This window comes from Hyperolius riggenbachi, chromosome 4, assembly GCF_040937935.1.
Source record: "Hyperolius riggenbachi isolate aHypRig1 chromosome 4, aHypRig1.pri, whole genome shotgun sequence".
NCBI classification, from domain to species: Eukaryota; Metazoa; Chordata; class Amphibia; order Anura; family Hyperoliidae; genus Hyperolius; species Hyperolius riggenbachi.
In genome coordinates, this window is record NC_090649.1 from 434,863,119 (window position 1) to 434,886,050 (window position 22,932).

The 22,932-nt window shown below is 42.6% G+C and overlaps 1 protein-coding gene across 1 annotated transcript in view; it reads left to right on the top strand.

The window, feature by feature from the left end:
- The window catches only part of PLCB1 (phospholipase C beta 1), an 887,760-nt gene that overhangs the window by 49,870 nt on the left and 814,958 nt on the right, over window positions 1-22,932 (top strand). Inside the window, exon 2 of the mRNA XM_068232505.1 lies at window positions 2,393-2,470. Coding sequence (XP_068088606.1) covers window positions 2,393-2,470 — 78 coding nt within the window. The remainder of the gene's footprint in view (window positions 1-2,392; window positions 2,471-22,932) is intronic.

Below are 22,932 nucleotides of genomic sequence, written 5' to 3' on the forward strand. Positions count from 1 at the left end.
ACCTATGAAAGGCAAGGGAAGTAAGGGAGGAGTGACAGCTGGGCCTGGGGGTTTGCAGGCTCATGGAGGTCAAAGTCTAGGGTGCTAGGAAATAGACTATAGGTTCCTGTGATGTAAATTTGGGCCTGATAAGAGGGCTGATGAGTGCCTCTCTCAGAGGCCTGTGTATTACAATGGCTTGCACTGAGCACTGGATTTATTAACCCCAGACGATTGTCGCTTGTAGAATGCTTTGCTTATTTCCTGTGATTGCCGTTTTTTGCCCATAATAACCGTCAGTAAGGCTTTGTTCACGTTGCGTTCCGTTTGCATGTCCATCCGCGTTTGGCGTTTTTTGATGCAATTTTTGTTTCCGATTACCTGTGAGCTGTTTTTTTTTTTTTGTGAACCTCCTTTCTAAGCAGTATTGCCGAGCGATCTCGTTTTTCACTTCCTGATCTAGAAAAGAATAAATACTGTACAATGTATTGATTATTAAAAAACACAAACGCAATCGCTGCACAAAGCAATTTTGTGAGCATTTGCGTTTTCCCTATACCTTCCATTGAGGCAAAATCGCCTCACAAATGGCCCATGCAATACTTTTCTGAGCGGATCGGAAACAAACCGCTCAGATGTGAACTGTCTTATAGAGAATAATGATGTAAGCGCTTCCAGGGCGATTTAGAAAAATCGCCAGCGCTTAAAAAAATGTGAAAATCGCCTCCAGTGTGAACGAACCCTCAGTGATGGTTACCATGCTTCAAGTAAACCTGAACTGAAAGAAAACTAATGAGATGAACAATAGTGTCTATAGGCGTACATGCAAAAAAAAAAAAAAAAAAAAAAAGGCGCCTGGAAAATTTGGCCCTGGAGATAGCTGGTAGTAGAATATCGGTTAAATTACCTACTAGGCTCTGTGTAATTCTGATAGTAAAATATCTGACTTGACCCCCCAACCTATGCCTAACCCTAACCAAAACCCTCCCAACTGATGCCTAACACTAACTGATTCCCCGACCTATGCCTATCCCTAACCAACCCCCCCAAACTATGCCTAACTCAAACTAACCCCCCGACCTATTCATAACCCTAACCAACCCCCCTCTAACTGATACCTAACCCTAACTGACCCCACCCCCAAACTATGCCTAACCCTAACTGCCCCCCCCGCAATCCTCGCCAATATCCAAACCCATATATACACCAAACCCTAATTGCAGCTATTATCTTGGACATCTATGGCGGGGACCAGACTTTCCCGGTGTCTTGACAAACTTTATTTCAGCTTGCTTACATGTATCCATGTAAAAAATTGGTTGAATTTGCGGATTTCACCTTCACTATATGGACTTGTGGGTTTGAGCAGCCCATTTTTTTGCACCCTCGGCTGATAGAGGTTATAAGCGGAGTTTCACCTCTATCTTATGCATGTAAAACATGTTTATTTAAATCACTGTTATACCACAGGTCTCCTAACAGAGACTCTAATATGCCAGGGTCCAAGTTAAGCCTGGTACATGCCTTCAATTTTGATTGGCCAATGATTGGACAATTTTACCACCTTTATGTAGGATGTAAGCTTGTAAATAGTGATGGATGCAAAACGGAAAAAAATGCACTTTTATTTCCGAATAAAATATTGTCGCCATACATTGTGATAGGGACATAATTTAAACGGTGTAATAACCGGGACAAATGGGCAAATACAATATGTGGGTTTTAATTACGGAGGCATGTATTATTTTCCCGAAAACTGAGAAATAATGATTTTTTTCCGTTGTTTTCTTATTCTTACTGTTAAAATACATTTACAGTAAGGTAGCTCTCAGCAAAATGTACCACCCAAAGAAAGCCTAATTGGTGGTGGAAAAAACAAGATGTAGATCAGTTAATTGTGATAAGTAGTGATAAAGTTATAGGCTAATGAATGGGAGGTGAACATTGCTCGGATGCATAAAGTGAAAACGACTGAGGGCTGAAGTGGTTAATAACAGTAAATCGCAGTATAATCTTGCCAATCCTTGATTTGCATTTGTAGAAATTTTGAAAGGCCGCGGAGTTGCGCTTTAATGCATGGAGCTGTTCACCAAACAGTGCTGAAAATTGCTTGGAAGAGACAGGCGGTGTTGTTGTAATGAAGGTTTGGGAGAACACTGAAGTGTGTCACTCCTTGATTACAGCAGTTGTATCCGAGTTAATTTGACGCGTTTGTGATCCCTGTGAAATGTGCTTTAGAAGCCATCAGTGGTGTTTAAGGTTAAATGAATGAGTTTTGCGGGGTGCCAGGGCCGTGCCTCTAGTGTGCCGCTGTAATTCTCGCTGCATATTTATGTATTCTGCATGCTCCATGCTACACACCGTCATTACAAGCCACAACCTGCTTCATGTCATTGTTTTCTCTGCCTTCCAGGACTCTAATCTGGTGTATCCCGTCGTCCTTAAAGTGGATCCTAATGGATTTTTTATACACTGGGTGGATCAAAACAAGGTAATGGAAATTCAGTCTTTTTTATCTTTTGCAAATGTGCTGAGCTTTTTGCCGAAGAGCCTACATACTTGTAATATTCTGTGTTTTTAAATTTGCGATGGATAAAAATGCTGGCAAATGAGGTCGATTCACAAAGCTTTTTTCATGAATTATTTCACATAACTTATTTTTCACATCAACTGTAAGGAGAGCTATTTCACGAGGTAAGGAGAGAGCTTATTATTCAAATAAATAAGGAGAGCTAATTCATCAGATAAATACATAAGGAGAGCTAATTCATGATATAAATAAATAAAGAGAGCCAATTCATTTGTTTAAGAAAGGGTTAATTCATCAGATAAACAGAACGCCCTGCTTATTTCATGGGGGCCGAGTTTCTTGAAAGGCTTGAAAGGCCCAAGCCTTGGGCGATTGCTGTCCAAGGGAGTGGCTAGCCATAGTGCAGGACTTCCATCATGTAGAAGAGTAGGCTGTAGATGGCTGTAGGCTGTAGCTCAGGAGAACTCTTTATGGGAAAGAGGAGCTGCTGTACATGGATGTTACAAACAGAAGCAGGCGCCATAAAAGGAATGGGAGGGGCGCTACTGCACATTTCACAAAGGCAACAACATATTTTATGGGGGGGGCTTATAGAAAATGTATAAATTTTTCTTTGCTCATGAGACACCAAAGTGACAAAGATAAATCACATTGGGAGAGATAATTCATGAGTTGAGACGCATAAGGAAAGATATATTGAGCGTTAATGACAAAAGGTGAGATAATTTATGACATAAGTTTGGTGATTCAACCCTAGTGTAACTGTAAGATGCAACCAATGAAAATAATGTCTTGTATTAGAAATGATCAGGATTGCATATAATGGTTACTGCGGTGGTCCAGGACTCACCATGGGCCGGCTTTGTGCAGGTTAATGTTAATGATTAGAAGTTATCATTACCTGGCACACCACCTGTGCAATAATCTTCACCGCAGTCCCAAATCAGGCAGATTATGGTTTGTAGCTTCACCCTCCTGTCTAATATGACAGCTGTGATATATGGAACCGCCAAGGCCTTTCTGGGAAAGGGGTGGCACAGCATTAACATACCTCTGTGTTTTTGAATGTACACCAGAAGTGCTCTTTAAAGTGAACTCAAGGTAAGTTTTATATGAAGGCTTCCATATTTATTTTCTTTTAATCAATACCAGTTGCCTGGCTGTCCTGCTAATCCTCTGCCTCAAATACTTTTAGGCATAGACCCCGAACAAGCATGCAGCAGATCAGGTGTTTCTGACATTCTTGTCAGATCTGACAAGCTTAGCTACATGCTTGTTTCTGGTGTGATTCAGACACTACTGCAGCCAAATAGATCAGCAGGGCTAGCAGGCAACTGGTATTGTTTAAAAGGAAACAAATATGACAGCCTCTATATTACTCTCCCCTCGGGCTCACTTTAAGAAAGTATATACTGTAGAGCAGTGGTCCTTAAACTACAGCACGTGGTCCAAATGCGGCCCTTCAAGGCTTTTTCACTGGCCCCTAAACACAAATGTATTACTTATAGATGTGGCCCACTGTACCTTTAAATATGGAAGGCCCGCATATAGAATAGCAGTGCTGGCACCACCCATCCACATACCGTAGAAGCAAGTGAGCAGTAATTTGCTGGCTTCTGCATCAGGACACTGCTATCAACTGGATGACAGGTTATCACCTGGGTATGATTCACTGTCTGGTGCACAAAGATATTCTTCGGGCCCCGCATGACTGAATGGCTGCTGCTGGGAGTTTTTTGCTCAAGGCATGATCGGGGGAAATCAATATCTAGATTGAATTTCAACATCATTTTATGTATGTTCCGGCCCCCCAGCAGTCTATGTTGACCCTGGCCTTTGACCGAAAAATTTTGGGTACCCCTGCTGTAGAGGCATTTCTGTTAAATTTTAGTTTGCAGCTAAGTACACGGTGGCAGGTTGGTTTGTTTGTCCTCAACTATTGTGCTTGGAGTGTTAAAACTCACAAAGGAGTTTGATAAAGAATCATTGTGATTTGATATTGAAGTTGTTTTAATGTATAGGGTCGGACATTTGCATTAATAAGCTTGTATGTCTATTTTTGGCAAAACGTGTATAAAAAATGATCTGGTTGGCTGGGTGCTGTAGCTCTATTTCCTGTTGAAATGACTATTCAATTTTGCTGGATTGAAAGTTGTCCATCCTCTCATCACTCACAAGATAGTGAGGGAGGAGGCGCAAGCCAGTCTCTACCTTTCAGCACAGATTGCCTGACCCTGACCACATCGGCATCCTCCATCTGCTGGTTAAAGATTAACTCTTTGTGGCCAACACTGGGGTTATATCAAAGTGTCATAATTATAAGAATGTGCTGAACTGTAGTGCTGGCCACAAAGAGTTAAAAGGGCATCAGCAGAGGGAAGGACTCTAGAGAGCTGTCCTCTAGTTGGGGAACACCCACTCTGCTGCAAGCTTCATGCTTGCTGAAAGGGGTCTGTAATTCACAGGAAGTAGATGGGGAGCAATTACAAGACCTCAGCTCTGCACAAATTAGTGATCATGTGTCTCAAATCACACATGAACTATGTATGTATATGTATTGCTGGATATCCTAAATGTACAGAGCTTTGAATGTCTCATGTATCTATGCTCACCATTATCTGGCTTGTACTTTGTACAGCGCTACGGAAGAATTTGAGGCTATATAAATGGAAATTAGTAATAAACCAAAGTCCGTGTTATCCGGAACTCAGGCACCCGGAAGTCTCAACTAACTGGCTTGCCTGAAGGGATAAGTGGGACTTGGCTTTGGGAGTTTTCGCAGCCTTTTAAATACTTACCAAGCCTCCAGTGATGTCTTGCAGCCATCCTCTTGCTCCCAGCAGGCTTCTAGCGGCTTACAGCGTCCGTCCTTACACGGCTCTCTGTGTCACGTGACCCGATGCAGGTCAGGTGACACACCGGCTTTCATGCACGGAGGATGTCGGAAAGTCGCTAAGAGCAACAAGAAGGCTACAAGACGTCGCTGAATGCTCGGTGAGTATTTAGATGGTGGTTTGTGCCTTTTCGGCTGGTTGCCTAACTACTTTAGGACCGTGGTGATTGAAATCGACGCAATGTTTTGGTGGGCTCCTGGCTGGCAGGGCATAGATTTCAATCACTGCCGGCTGCGCGCATCCACCGTTTCGTCGCCCCCGCGGATCGCGCCGCTCAAACCCAACTTGTCTCGCCGCAGCTCACTGGCTCTGCCTGTCTCTATGACGGCAGAGCCATGTGAGCCAGTCAGGAGTCGATTTCATTGGCTCCTGGCCGTGTCTATCAATGTAAGCCGTTCCCATTGGCTTACATTGATAGACACGGTCAAGAGCAAATGAAAGCAGCTCCTGACCGGCTCACATGTCTCTGCAGTCATAGAGACAGCATAGTCCATGTCAGGAGGATCCCGGTGTGCGGCGGTTATGCGCGGTGATTCGTCTGGATGCCGTCGGTATTGTATCAGCGGTCTCTGGTCCTTAAGGGAGCAGAGACCGCTGGTACCTAAGTGGTTAAGCAACCGGCAAGCACATGTATCCGGCATCAGGCTATCCCCACTGGTGCCGGATGCTGGGGACTTTGCTGTACCTTTCATCTCGGATGCCTAGGCTTCTTCCAAACATGGCAGGAGGATTTGAATTCCAAATGCAGATCTTATTTATACCAGATTATTAGCGTTTTCTGAACAAACTCCCTCCAATATAAATACGCGCACCAACCATTGACTTTGATGAACCTTTGATGATTTGCATAATATCCTTCCCTTTTTCCGGGAATGGAAGCCGCAAAGCTCATTTCTAGATGCGGAAAAGTGACTTCTATAATCTGTGTTTTTTGTTCAGTATATCAAATGTGACATTTAATTCATTTTCTTTCCTCTCTGAATCCCGGTTTTATCTCCTATTAATTCTGTTTGCTCTTCCGTCGGCCTTTGAAATCATTTAATTTATTCATTATGTCTACTTTTCATTGTGCGAGCTTCATGATGTGTGTGTTGGTGATGATTAATTGCGCTGGTTTGAAGTGCACTGCTATTTTCTGGGCTTCTTGGTACACACAGTACCAATGCCCTTCTTGTTTAGCATCATCTTAACCAACAGGGGTAAAGTTGGCCATACATCAGTAGACTTGGCGGCCGATCGACCATAAGATTTAATAATTGTTATCGAATCTTAGGAAAATCGGTGCTGCCAGCAGCATGCCTGATTGACAATTCAACCAATTTCAGGGAGAAAAATTTCACATGTATCGATTGGACATGCTGGGAAATCTCGGACCCGACATACTCAATCGGTTGCGCAGCGGTAACTGCATACGATAATCACGAATGAGGATCGCGACGGAACCCCCCCCCCAAATGTAGGTGTATCCCCTCCGTTATACGCACATTAATACTTTACCTTGTCCGGTGTCCACCGCTGTCTCTGCACTTTTCTTCCTCATTCACGACCCAAGTGGTTGCCGGCATATGGCCCGTGTGGGATTTGCTGGCAACCTCGTGGGGCGCCGGACACTAGAGAATGCATGCCAGAGCAAGGCTATACATACTTCAGCCTCTCCATAGCGCACTCTGCACACATCAGTACGCTCTAAAGCGTGATCTGCATGGGCAGCGATGGTGGTATATTGGGGGCTTGGCCAATTGGTGGGTCATAACTTATGGCCTATTTTTTTAGACCGCATATGGACGGAGGAGCTTGTCCTCGAGTATATACGGTATGTATATCTTTCAAAATTCTAATAATACTTCTCAATTTCAACATTTGCCATGGTCCCTGTACTATGTTTAATTTGACATGACTTGCAAACCATCACGTCTAACAACCTCTTTTTTGGCAGCGAGGTTGTAGTGGCTGGATGGTGTTATAACTGTGGGCTCTGCCTCTGACACAGGGGACCAGGGTTCAAATCTTGGCTCTTCCTGTTCAGTAAGCCAGCACCTATTCAGTAGGGGACTTTGGGGAAGACTCCCTAAAACTGCTACTGCCTATAAAACACCCTAGTGGCTTCAGCTCTGGCTCTTTGAGTCGGCCAGGAGAAAAGCGTTATATAAATGTTCTGTCTTGCCTTGCCTAGCTACTGTCAGGAACACAGAGTTTTCTTTTTCCCTCAGACTTGTACAAAAGGCCTCCTATGTTGCTCCTTGAAGATCAGATTGTTGCTGTGTGGCCATTAATAGCAGAGGCCTCAGGTTGGGTTCCCAGGTCAGGAAGTCAGAGGTGGTCCGGCGAGTCAAGCAGGAAAACGAAACATCCGTTCTTGACTCCAAAAAGGGCAACAGGCTTCTCCTTGACTGCAACCTGAATGCTGATTTCTCTATTGTTTCTTGCTGCTCAATCACTGAAGCTTTCACCCCGCTCTGCCTTTTGTTTTATAACATTTTCTTGCTTGATGATTTTATGAAGCTAATTAATGTGCTGCACATTATCCACTAATAACTGTCAGTGCTTGAATTTACGCAGTCACATTGTATCACTTCTACACACATTCATAGCTACCTAAAACCTCAATGAGCAAGAGCCTAATGCCAATGCTGCCTGAGTGCACAGAGTTCATACTGGCTGCAGGGCCAGATTTCTACCTATAGGCCACATAGGCTGAAGTCTATGGGGGCTCCTGCCTAAAGGTTGCTATTTGAGCATATAAGAGGGAGCTTCTGCACATGCAACACCAGGCTGACGATAGTAAGGGAAGCTGCAGTTCAGAGTTTTCCTTGGAAGCGGCAAGATGGTACCCAAGGGAGTAGAAGCTGCAGTACATAGAAAAATACTGAACACGTGGAAGAGGGAGCTGTAAAGGGAATGGAAGGTTGCTGCACATAGAGAACTTGAAGCACACAAAGGGAGGGCAGAGGGAGCTGTTATACGTGTGGAGCTGCGCACCGTGGGCTAGGCAGAGGTGTAATTACAGGGGAACAGCCCAGAGCTCTAAGGGAGCCCAAACTACTAACCTTTTCTTTTTCCAATTAAGGGGTCCATACATCAGATCGGGTGTTTTTGTGGCTATACTTGTTATAGGTGTGAAGTTTATGATGGCCACCCTTGTTCCGTGAGGGTCACCCGGGGTAGGCAAGGGAAAGGGTGTGATCTTAGAATGACACCATCAAAGTTTTGCTAGGGGTTCCCAATGTTCTGTAGTTACGCCCCTGGGCAGGGAATAGCTACACAAGAAGGTTGGGCCTAGCTGCCTGCATGATACTGCAATGGCAAAGACGCTCAAGTCAAGCCGCGGCTTTCTCACTGTAACCTAAGGGCTGATACACACCATGCAATTGCCTGGCAGATCCACAGGTCGAATCGATAATTTCGGACTAGTCCAATCAGCTCAGATTTTCTAAACACTTCTGCACAAAATCAGATGCCTAACCTTAACCACTCACCCCCGTGCCTAATCTTAACAACACACTCCAAGCCTAATATTTAACCCCAACCCCCCCCCCCGGCTAACCTTAATCTTCCAACCCCCCCTCCCCCCAGCTAACCATAGCCTTCCAACCCCCCCTAGCTAGCTTTAACCATCCCGGCCACCGCAAAAAAAATGCAAACACAATCATTTTCAGGCAACAAAATTTCCCCTTCTTACCGATAATTCAGTGAGCCACTATGCCGGCATCCATATTTCCTGCTTCCATCCACAGTCTCTACAATCTGCTCATTCCGGCTCTGTGTACACTTCCTTCTGCTGCCACTCCCAGCCTAACAATTTCCATTCTAGATTCCCATTAAAGTCCAAACCCCGCCCCCCTTGCTGCATTACACTCTTGGTTAGCATTGCAGCTCACACTGTAGCTGTCCTTAGAATGCATTTTTTTTTATATCGTGCTGTTAACATATTTATAGTGAGGGGGGCAGTGTAAATTTCACACTGGGACCCATTACTTTTTAGCTTGACCATTTTACTGCATGCAATCCATGCGGCAATATGAGCATGCCTTGCAATTGACAAGAGCTTTGACTGTGCAGCAGTGTTGAAAATAACCACCTCAATTACATTTCCAGCAATTTCTTGAAGTAGCAGTTAACTGAACGGAAAATCTAAATGGGCGTTGTTTTAGGTCTTTTACTTTCTGTTCTCTTAGCGTTTTTTTCCTTCTTACTTTGGTTTCTATGGAAACTGTTCAACGGCTTCATCCTAATTCACTGCCATACCTATTAGAACAACTACCTACATTGTGCCATGGAGGCTGCGCGCTGCTGTAGAATGGAGCCTCCGTCAGCACACACAGCCATGCCTCTGTAGCGCTGGCTCCTCTCTTTACTACTTTGCCTATTTCTTTCCCAGACGTATAATTAATGACACTTCTAAAGAGGAGAAAAACAATTTTATTACCTGCATTCTAAAAATAGGGCTAGACTTGGAGATTTCTCTGTAAGTTTTGATGTTTGATATCATATCTTTTGCATCATTTAATCAACTGCAATATTTTATAGACGCGTAAAACAGGTTCTGTAAAAATGATCCTAGCCTACTTAATTAGACTTGATGCAGGTAAAAGTTGACGTACAGTCTGCTATAACCTCTAATACAATCTTGTTTTCATACTCTTTATTGCCCATACGGCTATTCTACATGCATTTGGCCGAAAGTAATGTCATCTGTGTAAAAATCACAAGTCCCCCAGCATAAAATATAGCAGGGCTGGAAATGCCATTATAATGGATGTATTATATAGAATGCATTACAAATATATTTAATCCTTGTACACACATTAGATAAAAGCCATTTGAAATCACTGAACAGCAGATATTTCTGTATTGAATATCAATTGTTATAAAAAATTTAGCCAACGTTAAATGACAACGACTATGCACAGGCGTCCCACTTTTTTTAAAATCACTTCAGTCAGTATTGCATTAAAGTGACCTCAATTTATTGCTTTAGTATTAACTTCAGTCTCTGTAGTTACTAACAGAGCTCAGCTCAGTTACTAACAGGCTAGTCAGGGACTCACTAACTATACCTACCCATCTTTTCTCTCCATGCGGCCTCTGCCTCTGTTTAATACTACTTTACTACTAATAAATATATGTATGCACTGTACTACCTAAATATTATCCTAACCACTTCAGCCTTCAGTCGTTTTTCACCGTATGCATCCGAGCAATTTTCACCTCCCATTCATTTGCCAATAAATGTATCACTACTTATCACAATGAATTGATCTATATCTTGTTTTTTCCACCACCAATTAGGCTTTCTTAAGATGGTACATTTTTGCAAAGAATATTTTTTTCTATATGCATTTTAACGGGAATGTTAAGAAAAAAAGTGAAAAAAAACAACATTATTTCTCAGTTTTCGCCATAATAGCTTTAAAATAATAAATGCTACCATAATTAAAATCCATGTATTTTATATGCCTATTTGTCCCAGGTATTATACAATTTAAATTATGTCCCTATCACAATGTATGGTGCCAATATTTTATTTGGAAATAAAGGTGCATTTTTTTCAGTTTTGCGTCCATTACTATGTACAAGCTTATAATTTAAAAAATAATTGTAATATACCCTTTTCTCATGCGTATTATAAAAGTTCAGTCCCTTAGGTAACTATTTAGTTTTTGTTTTTTATTGTAATTTTTTTTTTTTTTTTTAAATTATTACGGTTTTTTATTTTTTTTTTGGGAGTGTGGGGGGTAAACAGTTAATTTTAGATGTAATAAATTGTATATATAAAAAACAGAAAATGTATGTAGATGTAGTTTTACTATTTGGCCACAGGATGGCTACAGTCGAAAAAAAATTTCTTTAGTCCTTTAAGCGAGCGCTCTCACTTACAGGATGTGAATGGAGGACGGGAAACTTTTTTTTTTTATTCAGAAAGATTGCAGTTTCTGAAAGAAGCTGTCGGTCTTTCTAACGGGGACTTAGATCAATGAATGGGAACTGTGTTACCACTCATTGATCTCCGGGATAACGGGCGGTGGCACGGGAGCGCGCGTGATCGCGCATGGGAGCGCGCAGCAGCATCAGAGCAGCCTTTTGAACGTAGCAGCTACATCCAAAAGGCGAAAATAGTTAAAGTGGTATGAAACTCAGAATTTCTGCTTTGTTTTAAAAGATTATTTACAGCATAAAATCTAATACCACAATAAAAGTAGCAGAACAGCATTCAAACAGTTAAACACAGTACTTTGTTCTTCAGTGGAAAGCTTCTTGCTTCAGTAGAAACCTTCCGGCTGCATCTGAAGAGGTGATGGCATTATCTTATGTTTACATTCCTTTGTCAGATACATTTAGTAAACATTAGCAAACTGCCGAAACTGAGCTGTACTGAGCTGAGAAGCAGAAGAGATTTTAATATATAAATACAGCAGCTAGGCAAGAAAATGCAAGGGCAGCTTTCAGAGCAGATAGGCTGTAGTAGATAAGAATTCCGCTGCACCGATCTCAGAATAAAAGTCCAATTTTTATGGAAGCAATTGTGGACAAACAGCAATACAGCTCACGCGTATCGGAGCAAACTTATGGCTCCTTGCTATGGCTCCTATAGCTATGACTTAGGAGCCATAAGTTTGCTCCGATACGCCTGAGCTGTATTGCTGTTTGTCCACATTTTCCTGGCTCTTTGGTGTTCTGCTCTCGATTACAGCAGGTGCAGTGGTTGCAGCGACTCGTTTCCTGGATCAGATAAACTGTACTTTCGGAATTTGTAGACAGACAATATTACTTGTGCACAAAAGCAAATATGGTAACTATGGGTAATAAAGGGTAGGAAAACATATTTTTATTGAAGGTTATGCCATTGTTTTGTCCAACTTTTTTTGACCAAAAAGGGGATAGAATAAATAATGCCAATATATTTTATTGCTGATCAGGTTCCCATCTAAAATCATTTTGAGCACCCTTAACTATGAGTACACTAACATTTTAATGTCACTGTACATCTTCTGTACTGAATCATTCATTTGTGTAACACACTAAAGGAATGCAGAAATGATGCTGTTATTCAAATGAAGTTATAAGTGCCTGTCATATGTTATGCCTGCTCTGTATGCTTCAAGGAAACCCGCACACTACCCAAGTATTACTGATGCGTATTACAGATTGCCTCTTGCGAAGACTTCGACTCACAACACAACAAGACAGCAACTTCTAGCCAAAAATATAATACCTAGCAACATATGGCCCTGAGATTAATCCCAAATATAATACCCAGTGGCATATGGTTGAAATCCATCCAAAATATCTCATTCTTTGCTGTAGATCAATCTCAAAACCGCACTCCAGGGGTAGTGAGGCAATTAATTCCCTAAAAATAACTCATTTTTCATACCTGGCCTCCCGTGAAAGCCATAAAACTCTTGGCTGAAGGACTGATATACTCATTATTTTCTTGTAGGTTATGTTTTATCTATTTGTTTTTATCTTGCGTTAATGCTTTGTGATACAGCATTAGTAAGCTTTGAGGCTTAAATGGTTTGCTTTTGATAATTAAAAAAGTTTAATGGAAAGGAAACTAAATTCTGGACTGTGGTTTAGGAAATTGGGTGCAGATTCTCCCACCGAATCAGGGCCCTTGGACCTAAAGGACCCACACGAGTCCTACCTGAAGTCACTGCATTAGCTGTTGGTGCTGTAGTGGTAATAATCACTTCTACAGTATTTGTGGTTTGCATAGTGGTTATCTACACCATTCCTTTTCCTCTGCTTACACTTCTCTTACAGAGGCTGTCCTCGGCAAGCTGGTCTTGGTGGTCTCTTTGCAAGGAGGCCCATCGCTTTGTGGCTGTGCCACTGGGTCCGAATAACTAAATAAAGTAGAACTGTCAATAGGTAATTAAGCTTAAAGGAACTAGTAGAGTAGAGTAGAGTCTACTCTGCTTTAGTAGAGTTGGGGTTTCTTCCAGGCCCCGGTATTCAAGGCTTCTGGGTATCCTTCCTGTACCCTCCGTTGTGCTGCTGTCAGACATAATAAAGTCCGCAACTTGGCCAGTGACAGACCATGACACATGCACTGTCCTGACCTCTTGCCTCCTCATTCATGTTCCCATAGCCGGGAGCGTTGTGCATACATGCAATTACATGTCTTTACAAACCTTGCATGCACAGAATGATCCCAGCTACAGGAGCACATTCGTGGAGACACGAGACAGTGAATAGGAGGACAGCAGCACAACAGAGGGGACTAGGAAGACACAGAGGGACCTCAGATACTAGAGCTGTATGAAGCACCAGGTAAGCAACACTCAACTTATTTCCCTTGCTTAAAGTTTACTGTGAATTGCCAGCTACAGTAAGCCAGCACCTATTCAGTAGGAGACCTTGGGCAGCACTCCCTGACACTTCTACTGCCTATACAGCACATCCTAGTGGCTGCAGCTCTGGCGCTTTAAGTCCACCAGGAGAAAAGCGTGATGTAAATGTTCTGTGTCTTGTTCTGTCTGGAGACATCCGGTATTGTGTATTTCTTAATGCTTTCATTATTATCTGTCACAGAGTTTCTTTCCTTTCTCTCCTTTTTGTGTGCTACTGTATGAAAAGTTAAAAGGGTCAGACCATCAAAATATGTTTCGCACACTAATATCTCGCTATTCTCTTTCTTGAGGACTCTTACATCAAGATTTCTACCTTTCGCTAACCACATCTGACTGCCTACAGCAGCACTTCTGAAGAGAGTCCTTGTCAGTGTTTTTTTTACCACTGAATTTATTGTACAACTTTCAAGAGAGAATTCCATTATGCGCCCAGTGGATGAGATATTGACTAAGAGTAACATCTTTAATTGTATAAAAAAGTGTCCTTTAAAAGTTACCAGCTCCAAACTTTAGTTTTTTAACCTATGTCTCTCTCAATGGTTTTAATAATGCTAAACCATTAGATGTTAAACTAAGGAAAGACTGCTCAACTGACAGATTGAAGTAACTTTGCCACCTGAAATGACAATAGTTTGACTGGGCACCTATTCAGTAGGAGACCTTGGGCAAGACTGCTGCTACTGCCTAGAGAGTGCACCCTAATGGCTGCAGCTCTGGCGCTTTGAGTCCACCAGGAGGAAAAGCGCAACACAAATGTTCTGTGTCTTGTCTTGTACGTACCCACAAGACTTTTTGAACAATTTTGACCGGCGATCATTCGTTTCACACAACATTACGGAACTTTGCACTAGGTATCTAGGGCATGAACCTAAAAGTGCCAGTGCGCTGAGAGATTACTGTCGAAGGTTAGCTAACCTGCATATACCATCCTGGAACCACACTGATGTCACTGTCCCTAGAGCATAGAGTTCATACAGCCCTCCCATACAGCTCTTTATGCTCCATCTGTGGGCTGGTCACTGCACAGGGAACATAAAAAGCTGGATGGGCAGGCTGGATGGGGCTGCTCATCCAGCCTACCCATCCAGCTCTAGTATGTTCCCTTGGTTGGGACCAGCCTGCATGCAGCACAAAGAAGGCACAGCAGCGGCTATTTTTCTTGCGCCAGCTGAAAAAATTCGGCATCCCGCGTGAACTGCTTAAGAGCTTTTACACGGCTACCGTGGAATCCATCCTGTGCTCCTCTCTCATCGTCTGGCATGCAGAGGCATCTGCCAGGGACAAGTACAAACTGCATAGAGTAATCAGCACCGCAGAAAAGATCATCGGAGTGCCCCTACCGCCCCTTGATCTTCTCCACACTACTAGAATGAGGACAAGAGCCATCAAGATCTCGCAAGACCCCTCCCACCCCGGCAACCGCTTCTTCAAGCTTCTCCCACTGGGCCGCCGTTTCAGAACCATTCCATCCAGAACCACCAGACGCTGGAATTCCTTATTCCCTCAGGCGGTACACCTTCTGAACTCAACCTCGAGCCCCCCATGACCAGTTCAGCCATCCCCTTGCCCTGAATGCATGTTCCCTAGGCTCACTCCATGTGTGTTATGTTATCTTTGATGCAGTACATGCTATGTTTGCTATGTTATATATCTTTGCTATGTTTGTATATGTTCGACTGCCATGCCATGTGTACCAAAAACAATTCCGGGTACGTCATTCTGCGTACTTGGCGAATAAAGCTGATTCCGATTCTGAATGAGAGGACAGCCCTATTCAGCTCTCTATGCTTAGGAGGCATTGATGTCAGCATGGCTCCAGGATAGTGAGCTTTGGCACACTGGCGAGAGGTGATAGCCAGGTTGGCCTGGAAAGGGGGGCAGCCATCAGATTTGTGCAGTTTTGGGAAATCTGCAAACCTCCATTCATATTGGGATTTGCGGATTCAGTGGAGGATAGAGATAGGGCACCAGAATTTCTATGCCTATCCCCAGGCTGAAATTCAGCCATGATGGTCAGAAACAGTCCTGGAGACCTATGTAAAATGCTCTATGTATTCTGTAAAGTACCTGTACAGTATGTCAGGGTTATAGAAATACAGGAGTCGCAAAAAGGCCAAAATAACATTTCTTAAATAGTTAAAGGAAACCAGATAAAATAAACATATCCCCGATAGATCTTACAAAATAAATATTATACCTAGTATTTTCGCCGGTCTGGTGTGCGGTTTTTTTGTGTTTTTCTTTACTATAACTCCACGCAAAACACAGGTCATCAGAAAAGCATATTATTTAGTGGGCTATGTGCAAAATGAAATCACCATTTCTAAAAACCTCTTATGACTAACAAATATAGATTAAAAAAAACGTTTTTCAATATACCCTTACATTAGCAGACACAGACATAGATCCTTCCTCGGCACCAGCAGCTCCTCCCATCTCATAACAGCTCTCTGTGATGCTGCAAATATACAGAACAGGAAAGCAGAGCCAGAAGGGGGCAGGCTTGGGCTTGAAAAGACATCAGAGAAGACAGACTCAGCTATAATGATTCCTGAGCAAAGCCAGACTGAATGGTGAGTCAGGGATTTTATCAGGGCTGATAACAAGCAGGCTGAGCAGTGAAGGATAAAACAGAGAGCAGGGTAGGTGTTTTCTGTAATGTTCCCACTGATATATATGGTAAAATACATGAGGGTGCTTCGTCTCTGGTTCATTTTAAATGGCTGAACAGTGTTGTGATTAAGGGCTCTGCCTTTGACACAGGAGAACAGGGTTTGAGTCTTGCCTCTTCCTGATCAGTAAGCCAGCACCTATTCAGTTAGGAGACCTTGGGCCTCCCTAACACTGCTACTGCCTATAGAGGTTGTCCTAGTGGCTGCAGCTGTGGCGCTTTGAGTCCGCCAGGAGAAAAGGGCAATATAAATGTTCTGTGTCTTGTCTTATGTATTCCCAACAAATGCAAATAGGCCATTGTTTTAAACAAATGAGTTAGGGCTCGTTTCCACTAGTGCGGTGCGAATCACCGGGCTTCCACCGCTGACGAAATCGCATGCGGATGCGATTCCGCGTACGTTTTTTTGCCGCGATTTTGCATGCGATTTCGCATAGGCAGGGTATATGCGAATTTAACCATGTCACTGCCTGGTTCAATTTACATAGTTTTCATGCGAATTCGCACGCGAAATCGCGGCAAAAAATGCATGTGCGTTTTCCCTATCAAATACATAGCCTTTGAATCGCCTGCATTTCACACGCAGGCGAATTCTGCAGGCTCTACCGTGCAGAAAAATCCTGCACAGAAAAACGCAGGAAAAAACTGACAAATGGAAACAGGGCCATCCACTTGTATTGGTTATGTGAATCCGCATGCAGACAACGCATGTGGATTCGCCCTAGTGGAAACGGGCCCTTAGCATCAGGCCAGATATTCTTGTTTCTCAGTGCTCCAGATATAGTTTTATGTGAAACCTCTTCCATAAGCCTAACCTATTTTTATGCTGTTTGATGTGTGGTCTGAATATTTCATTCTAAGCGCCATACAAAATGCCAGCCATTAATATTTATAAAGCCCCTATAGGGGCAGGTGAGCTCATCCTAGAACTGACCTAGAAATTTGTGAGCTGCTACGTGACTTCTCTGGAATAAAACTGAGCGACGGCGGCATTGTATCAGGGCTGAGAGACAACAGTGAGTGTCGGGCGAGATGTGCAGTCGCTCATTTGCAATTACATGAGAAACATCACCTCTCGTGGCCTTCATCACCGGACGACATTTACATATACCCTCATCTCACCTCCGCGTCTGCTAATTGTACACATGTGAACTCATTCGCCACCGCATCATTCATAATATCCGCCTGTATTACACATAATTACTGTCAGCCATGTTTTTCTGAGTGGCAGAATCAGCAGGTTGTGTTGCCTTTGGCAACCCGATTCTGAACCATAAAATGTAAATTCACTAACCACCAGTCCAAAGCATTCGTTGCACTAAGATAAGATCTTATGAGATTTTCTCAAATATATTTCACCCACAGGGACATAAGCTTGTATGTCTCTGTCCACAACTATGTTAAAGTAAAGATTGGACTCTTTAATCACCCAGTTGAGCGTAATCTCCTTTAAAGTATCCTTCACAAAACTAAGGCACAACCTATTAGTGTGTCCAATAGTGGCAAGCACAGGTTGTGTGTATGTGTCACTTGTAATTGCCTTAGCAATTGTAAAATTCATGAACATAAACAATTAACACAAGGTTGAACTCATAGGTTGGAATCAGCGCAGAGCGCGGGCTATGTGCCAGATCTACTATATCGCTATCCTTCCGTTGGTGATTACATGTCAGATCTACCATACATATCTTTCCTCCATTGGTGGTTACATGCAAGATCTACCAACAACCATTCCTCCATTGTTGGGTACATGCCAGATCTACTACGCATCCATTCCCCCATTGGTGGTTACATGTCAAATCTACCATACACACTCATTCCTCCATTGGTGGTTACATGCCAGATCTACTACACATCCATTCCTTCATTGATGGTTACTTACCAGATCTATTACACATCCATTCCCCCATTAGTGGTTACATGTCAAATCTATCATATACACACATTCCTCCATTGGTGGTTACATGCCAGATCTATTACACATCCATTCCTCCATTGTTGGTTAAATGTCAAATCTACCATATACACCCATTCCTCCATTGGTGGTTACATGTTAGATCTACTACACATCCATTCCTTCATTGATGGTTACTTACCAGATCTATTACACACCCATTCCCCCATTGGTGGTTACATGTCAAATCTACCATACACACACACATTCCTTTATTGGTGGTTACATGCCAGATCTACTACATGCCCATTGTTCAATTGGTGGTTACATGCCAGATCTACTATACACCCATTCCTCCATTGGTGGTTACATGCCAGATCTACCACACCTCCATTCCATTGGTGGTTACTGGTTACATGTCAGATATACTACACACCCATTCTTCTATTGGTGGTTACATGCCAGATCTACTACACATCCATTGCTCCATTGTTGGTTCCATGCCAGATCTACTACACACCCATTCCTCCATTGGTGGTCACATGCCTGATCTGCTACACACCCATTCTTCCATTGGTGGTACATGCCAGATCTACTACACATCCATGTTCCATTGATGGTTACATGCCAGATCTATACTTGGCCAGTAGTCACAATTCCACCTCCTAGTTGGGGGTTATAGTCTAAAAGAAATTACCAAGTTGCAGCACTTAGGAGTTATTACAATGACAAGCAGCTAGGGGTTACAGACTAGCTCTAATATATGGTTGTCACAATCAAATGTTTCTGATGTTCTTCTATGTATTGTTGCGGCTGGTGCCCCTTTTATATGTAGTTCAGGGACTTCATGGACTCTGATGAATACGTTTCAGTATCTTGGTCCTTGTCTACCATCAACGTGGGACTTTGTTTGGAACCGAGGCTCAATATTGGCAATGGAAACTGCATAGCAATATTTTTGTTTGTGACAAGAAAGGATAATAACTTGATTTGGTAACTTTGATGCTCTTTATTGATTTTTGTGAAGTAGGTTCTTAATGGTAGGTCAACTTAAACTGACAGGAGATAAAAAAGCTGTAAAACTGCTATATGACAAAATAATCTGATTCAGAGGGAGACACGACAGATGGCTTCTAATTGGACGGCTGTGGCACTCATCCAATCAGGAGCCAGCTGTCTTTTTGTTGTTGTTGGTTTTTTTTTTCACTCAGAATCAGCCTTCCTGCATCCGACAGACACTGCTGTGGAAACCGGTAACAAGACATCCACAGTCACATTAGATTATCACTCAGCGCTGCCTACCACATGGAGAGGAGACTTTGGTTACTTGCCAGTTGGTCATAAAAGTGTCCTTCATCAGACAATTTTATAACCCAAAATAATTTTCTATAACATAGTTGTGTCTTTTGGCTGCAGCTCCTGTAGCCCTTGTGCAAGTTTATGTCTGTCGGAAACATCAAGTTTTTCTTTTTTCAAACCAAACGAATTGGCAAGTATCCCTTCTGTATGGGAAGAAGCAACTCTTCATGCATTACTTGAGTGATGTGGAGGCATGGAAAGCATTTATTTTTACCAGCACACCTATTGCTTTTAGTTTTACAGTCCTAGGAGCTTATTACTTGAATTTTCTTACCTTACTATCTTTTCACCACAACTATAAAAAGAGATAATTTATGAGTAGGAATGATCAGTGAGATGCAAATAATTCCAAGTTGAGGCAGGGTTAACCTTGGTGGTGTTTGATTGGTCCATTTTCAATGGGTTATGCAAATTCTGCATGTAAATGTATGCACATTTCTCTCAAACAGACATCAAACAAATGACAGCGCTCATAGGCTGCAACTGAATTGTAGACCAACAGAGGCATGCAGAGCCCCACAGGGGCAAAATACATTCCTTGAATGCAAATCAGATGCAAATCATGTACTAGTCCTAATATATAATTTGAATGCAAATTGATGCACATGGATGCAGCTAGCCATAAGTATACTTACATGAGTTTTGTTCAGCAGGAGACATTGGCAGTGCTTCCAAACAGAGGCTGCACCCGAATTGGCCACCTGCAATAGATGTGCAGAGCTCCACAATGTGGACTAAAATACACAACTTGCATTCAAAACAGGTACAGCAAAGGAGGACGTTAGCTTCAGTATAAATAATATGTGCACAAATTATTCCCTACTATACTTCCCCACGGCGATGAGCTCTGTCATTTGATGTCTGTTTGAGAGAAATGTGTATACCATTTTATGATTAGCAGCACTAGGAAAAAAAGCGTGTTTTTATTGTTAGACTAGCGGTAGGTCTTCCCCGAGAGGACCCGTCATCGCCGCGGGGAAGTCTAGTAGGGAATAATTTGTGCACATATTATTTATACTGAAGCTAACGTCCTCCTTTGCTGTACCTGTTTTGAATGCAAGTTGTGTATTTTAGTCCACATTGTGGAGCTCTGCACATCTTTTGCAGGTAGTCAATTCGGGTGCAGCCTCTGTTTGGAAGCGCTGCCAATGTCTCCTGCTGTACAAAACTCATGTAAATGCGGCTTGAAAATGGTCCAATCAAATTAAAACTTTGGTGGGGTCTGATTTGTCCATTTTCACTGGATTATTTAAATTCTATGTAGATACAAAAAGAGAGGACAACAGGCACTGCAATAACAGGAGTTCAATATCACATGAATCGGACTGCTGCGACACTGGCTGGGTCCACTAAAATCAAGGATTGCGTGCTCTAATCCACAAAAGCAACAAGGCATATATGGTACTCTGAGAGAAGGTGAGGATTGGCACAAGCGATGCTCCTTGTTGAAACACAGCTTTATTGTGTATGGCTGTACATCATAGAAAGTCAGGATACATTTCCAATATTGTTAAAAAGGTTCCTACCCAGTCCAATGTCCGGTGGGGTGAGGTGGGAGCGGTGGCTTGCCTGACGCACGTTTCGCTCGTGAGAGCGTCTTCTGAGGCTCTGCGCACGCCGGGCATCTTGCGCTGTAGGTTTAAATAGGGAAATCCCTTGGTATCCGGCATGCAGCAGGCCGTTGCCCGTCCCCCTACTTCCGGGTTCTGACGTCATGACGTCCCCCGGAAGTTCAGGGGAAACCACCGTGGTTGTTGGTCTTGCGCATGTATTACTCATGCGTCCAGTCGACCCAGCAACCACTAGGTGGAGCCAAAGATACTCAAGAGGCCCAAAACACCACAGCATGGATGTATATAGGCAGACACAGTACCCATGTCTGGATAACTGTGTCGTATATAGCTCCAGGAAAAGGGGAGGAATTTATTGATGGAATTAAAAATAATCAAGCAGTACAGGAAAGAGGGAAAAGGGGGAAGAAAGGGGGAATTTTTCTAAGTCCATTCCGTGTTTCTAATACTTTCAATGATTTAAATGCTTTTCATACAAAGGCACGCGCGGGGATATAAGAAGTAAATCGCCTACTTCCATTTCATTACGGCAAGACCATGCTTTGCTGAATTGTTCCTCATCATGTACCTTTGAGCAAAAAAATCGGTATATTATTCAAAAACTCCCGTCTTGATCCCACTACCTTCCTGGAAGGTATTTTATTTTTATATTATATTATATTTTATATTTATTATTTGGATGGCGCCATTTTTAACTGGACGCTGTTTTACAGTTATCACCATGGTGATATAATTGTGATAACTGTAAAACAGCTCTGAAGAGTTATTAAAGACAGGAGTTAAGCTTAGTGAATTGAGACCAATGTATGTAAATTAAACACCAGTAAAATGAGAGAATCCCCCATATATTTATTTAGCTACACAACCACCTTACATGGTGGTACCCTCTGGACACTGCCCTCCCGGGCTCACGTGTCTGCAGTCATCCCTCTGCCCAGAGCTCCTGCTGAAAGCAAAGACAGGCCAGCCCTCGTATATCAGCACTAATGTTCACGCTGACAGATAAATGGATAATCAATGTGTCCATTATAATAAATCAGGCTCCTCGCACAGGACTTTTCCATATGAATTAATTGTTTTCATTTTCATCAGATTTTTAATTTAATGGAACTAGCGCCAGATACTTAGGATTAGGAGGCAGTTGCCTTACCATATCCATTTGGTATATTTATTTTTATGCAGTATTTGGGTAGTGCTAATAATAATAATAATATAACAGGCACTATTACAGATCACAGAATTCTATTCATAATAAGAGAGGGATAAGAGAGGCCTGTCTGCTCTACACTGAGCCTTGATCTTTGTAAGAGGGAGGTAAAGCAGGCTCAGCTATGTTCAGTCCTATAGAGAGGGGTTGGGGGGGGGGGGGGGGGTTGAGGGGAGGAGCATAGAAGCTAGAAGAAAAGTAGATTTCCTAAGATAAGCATGTCTTTTTCTTTTGCATATGAATGTTATACTGGGGTCTGGGTGAAGAGAAGAGGAAAGACAAACTCACAGGCACATTAAGAATACAGTACGTACCCCCTTTTCGTTGCTGAAGAAGTGGCTGCAAAGCAAGAATATGGCTTTATACTAGCAGGTTTTTGTCACTAGTAGGGATTATTCATGATTGTTTCAGGTGACAGTGTTGCCCATCCTCTGCCCAAGGGAATTAATGTAGAGGAGAGCGACCTCGTA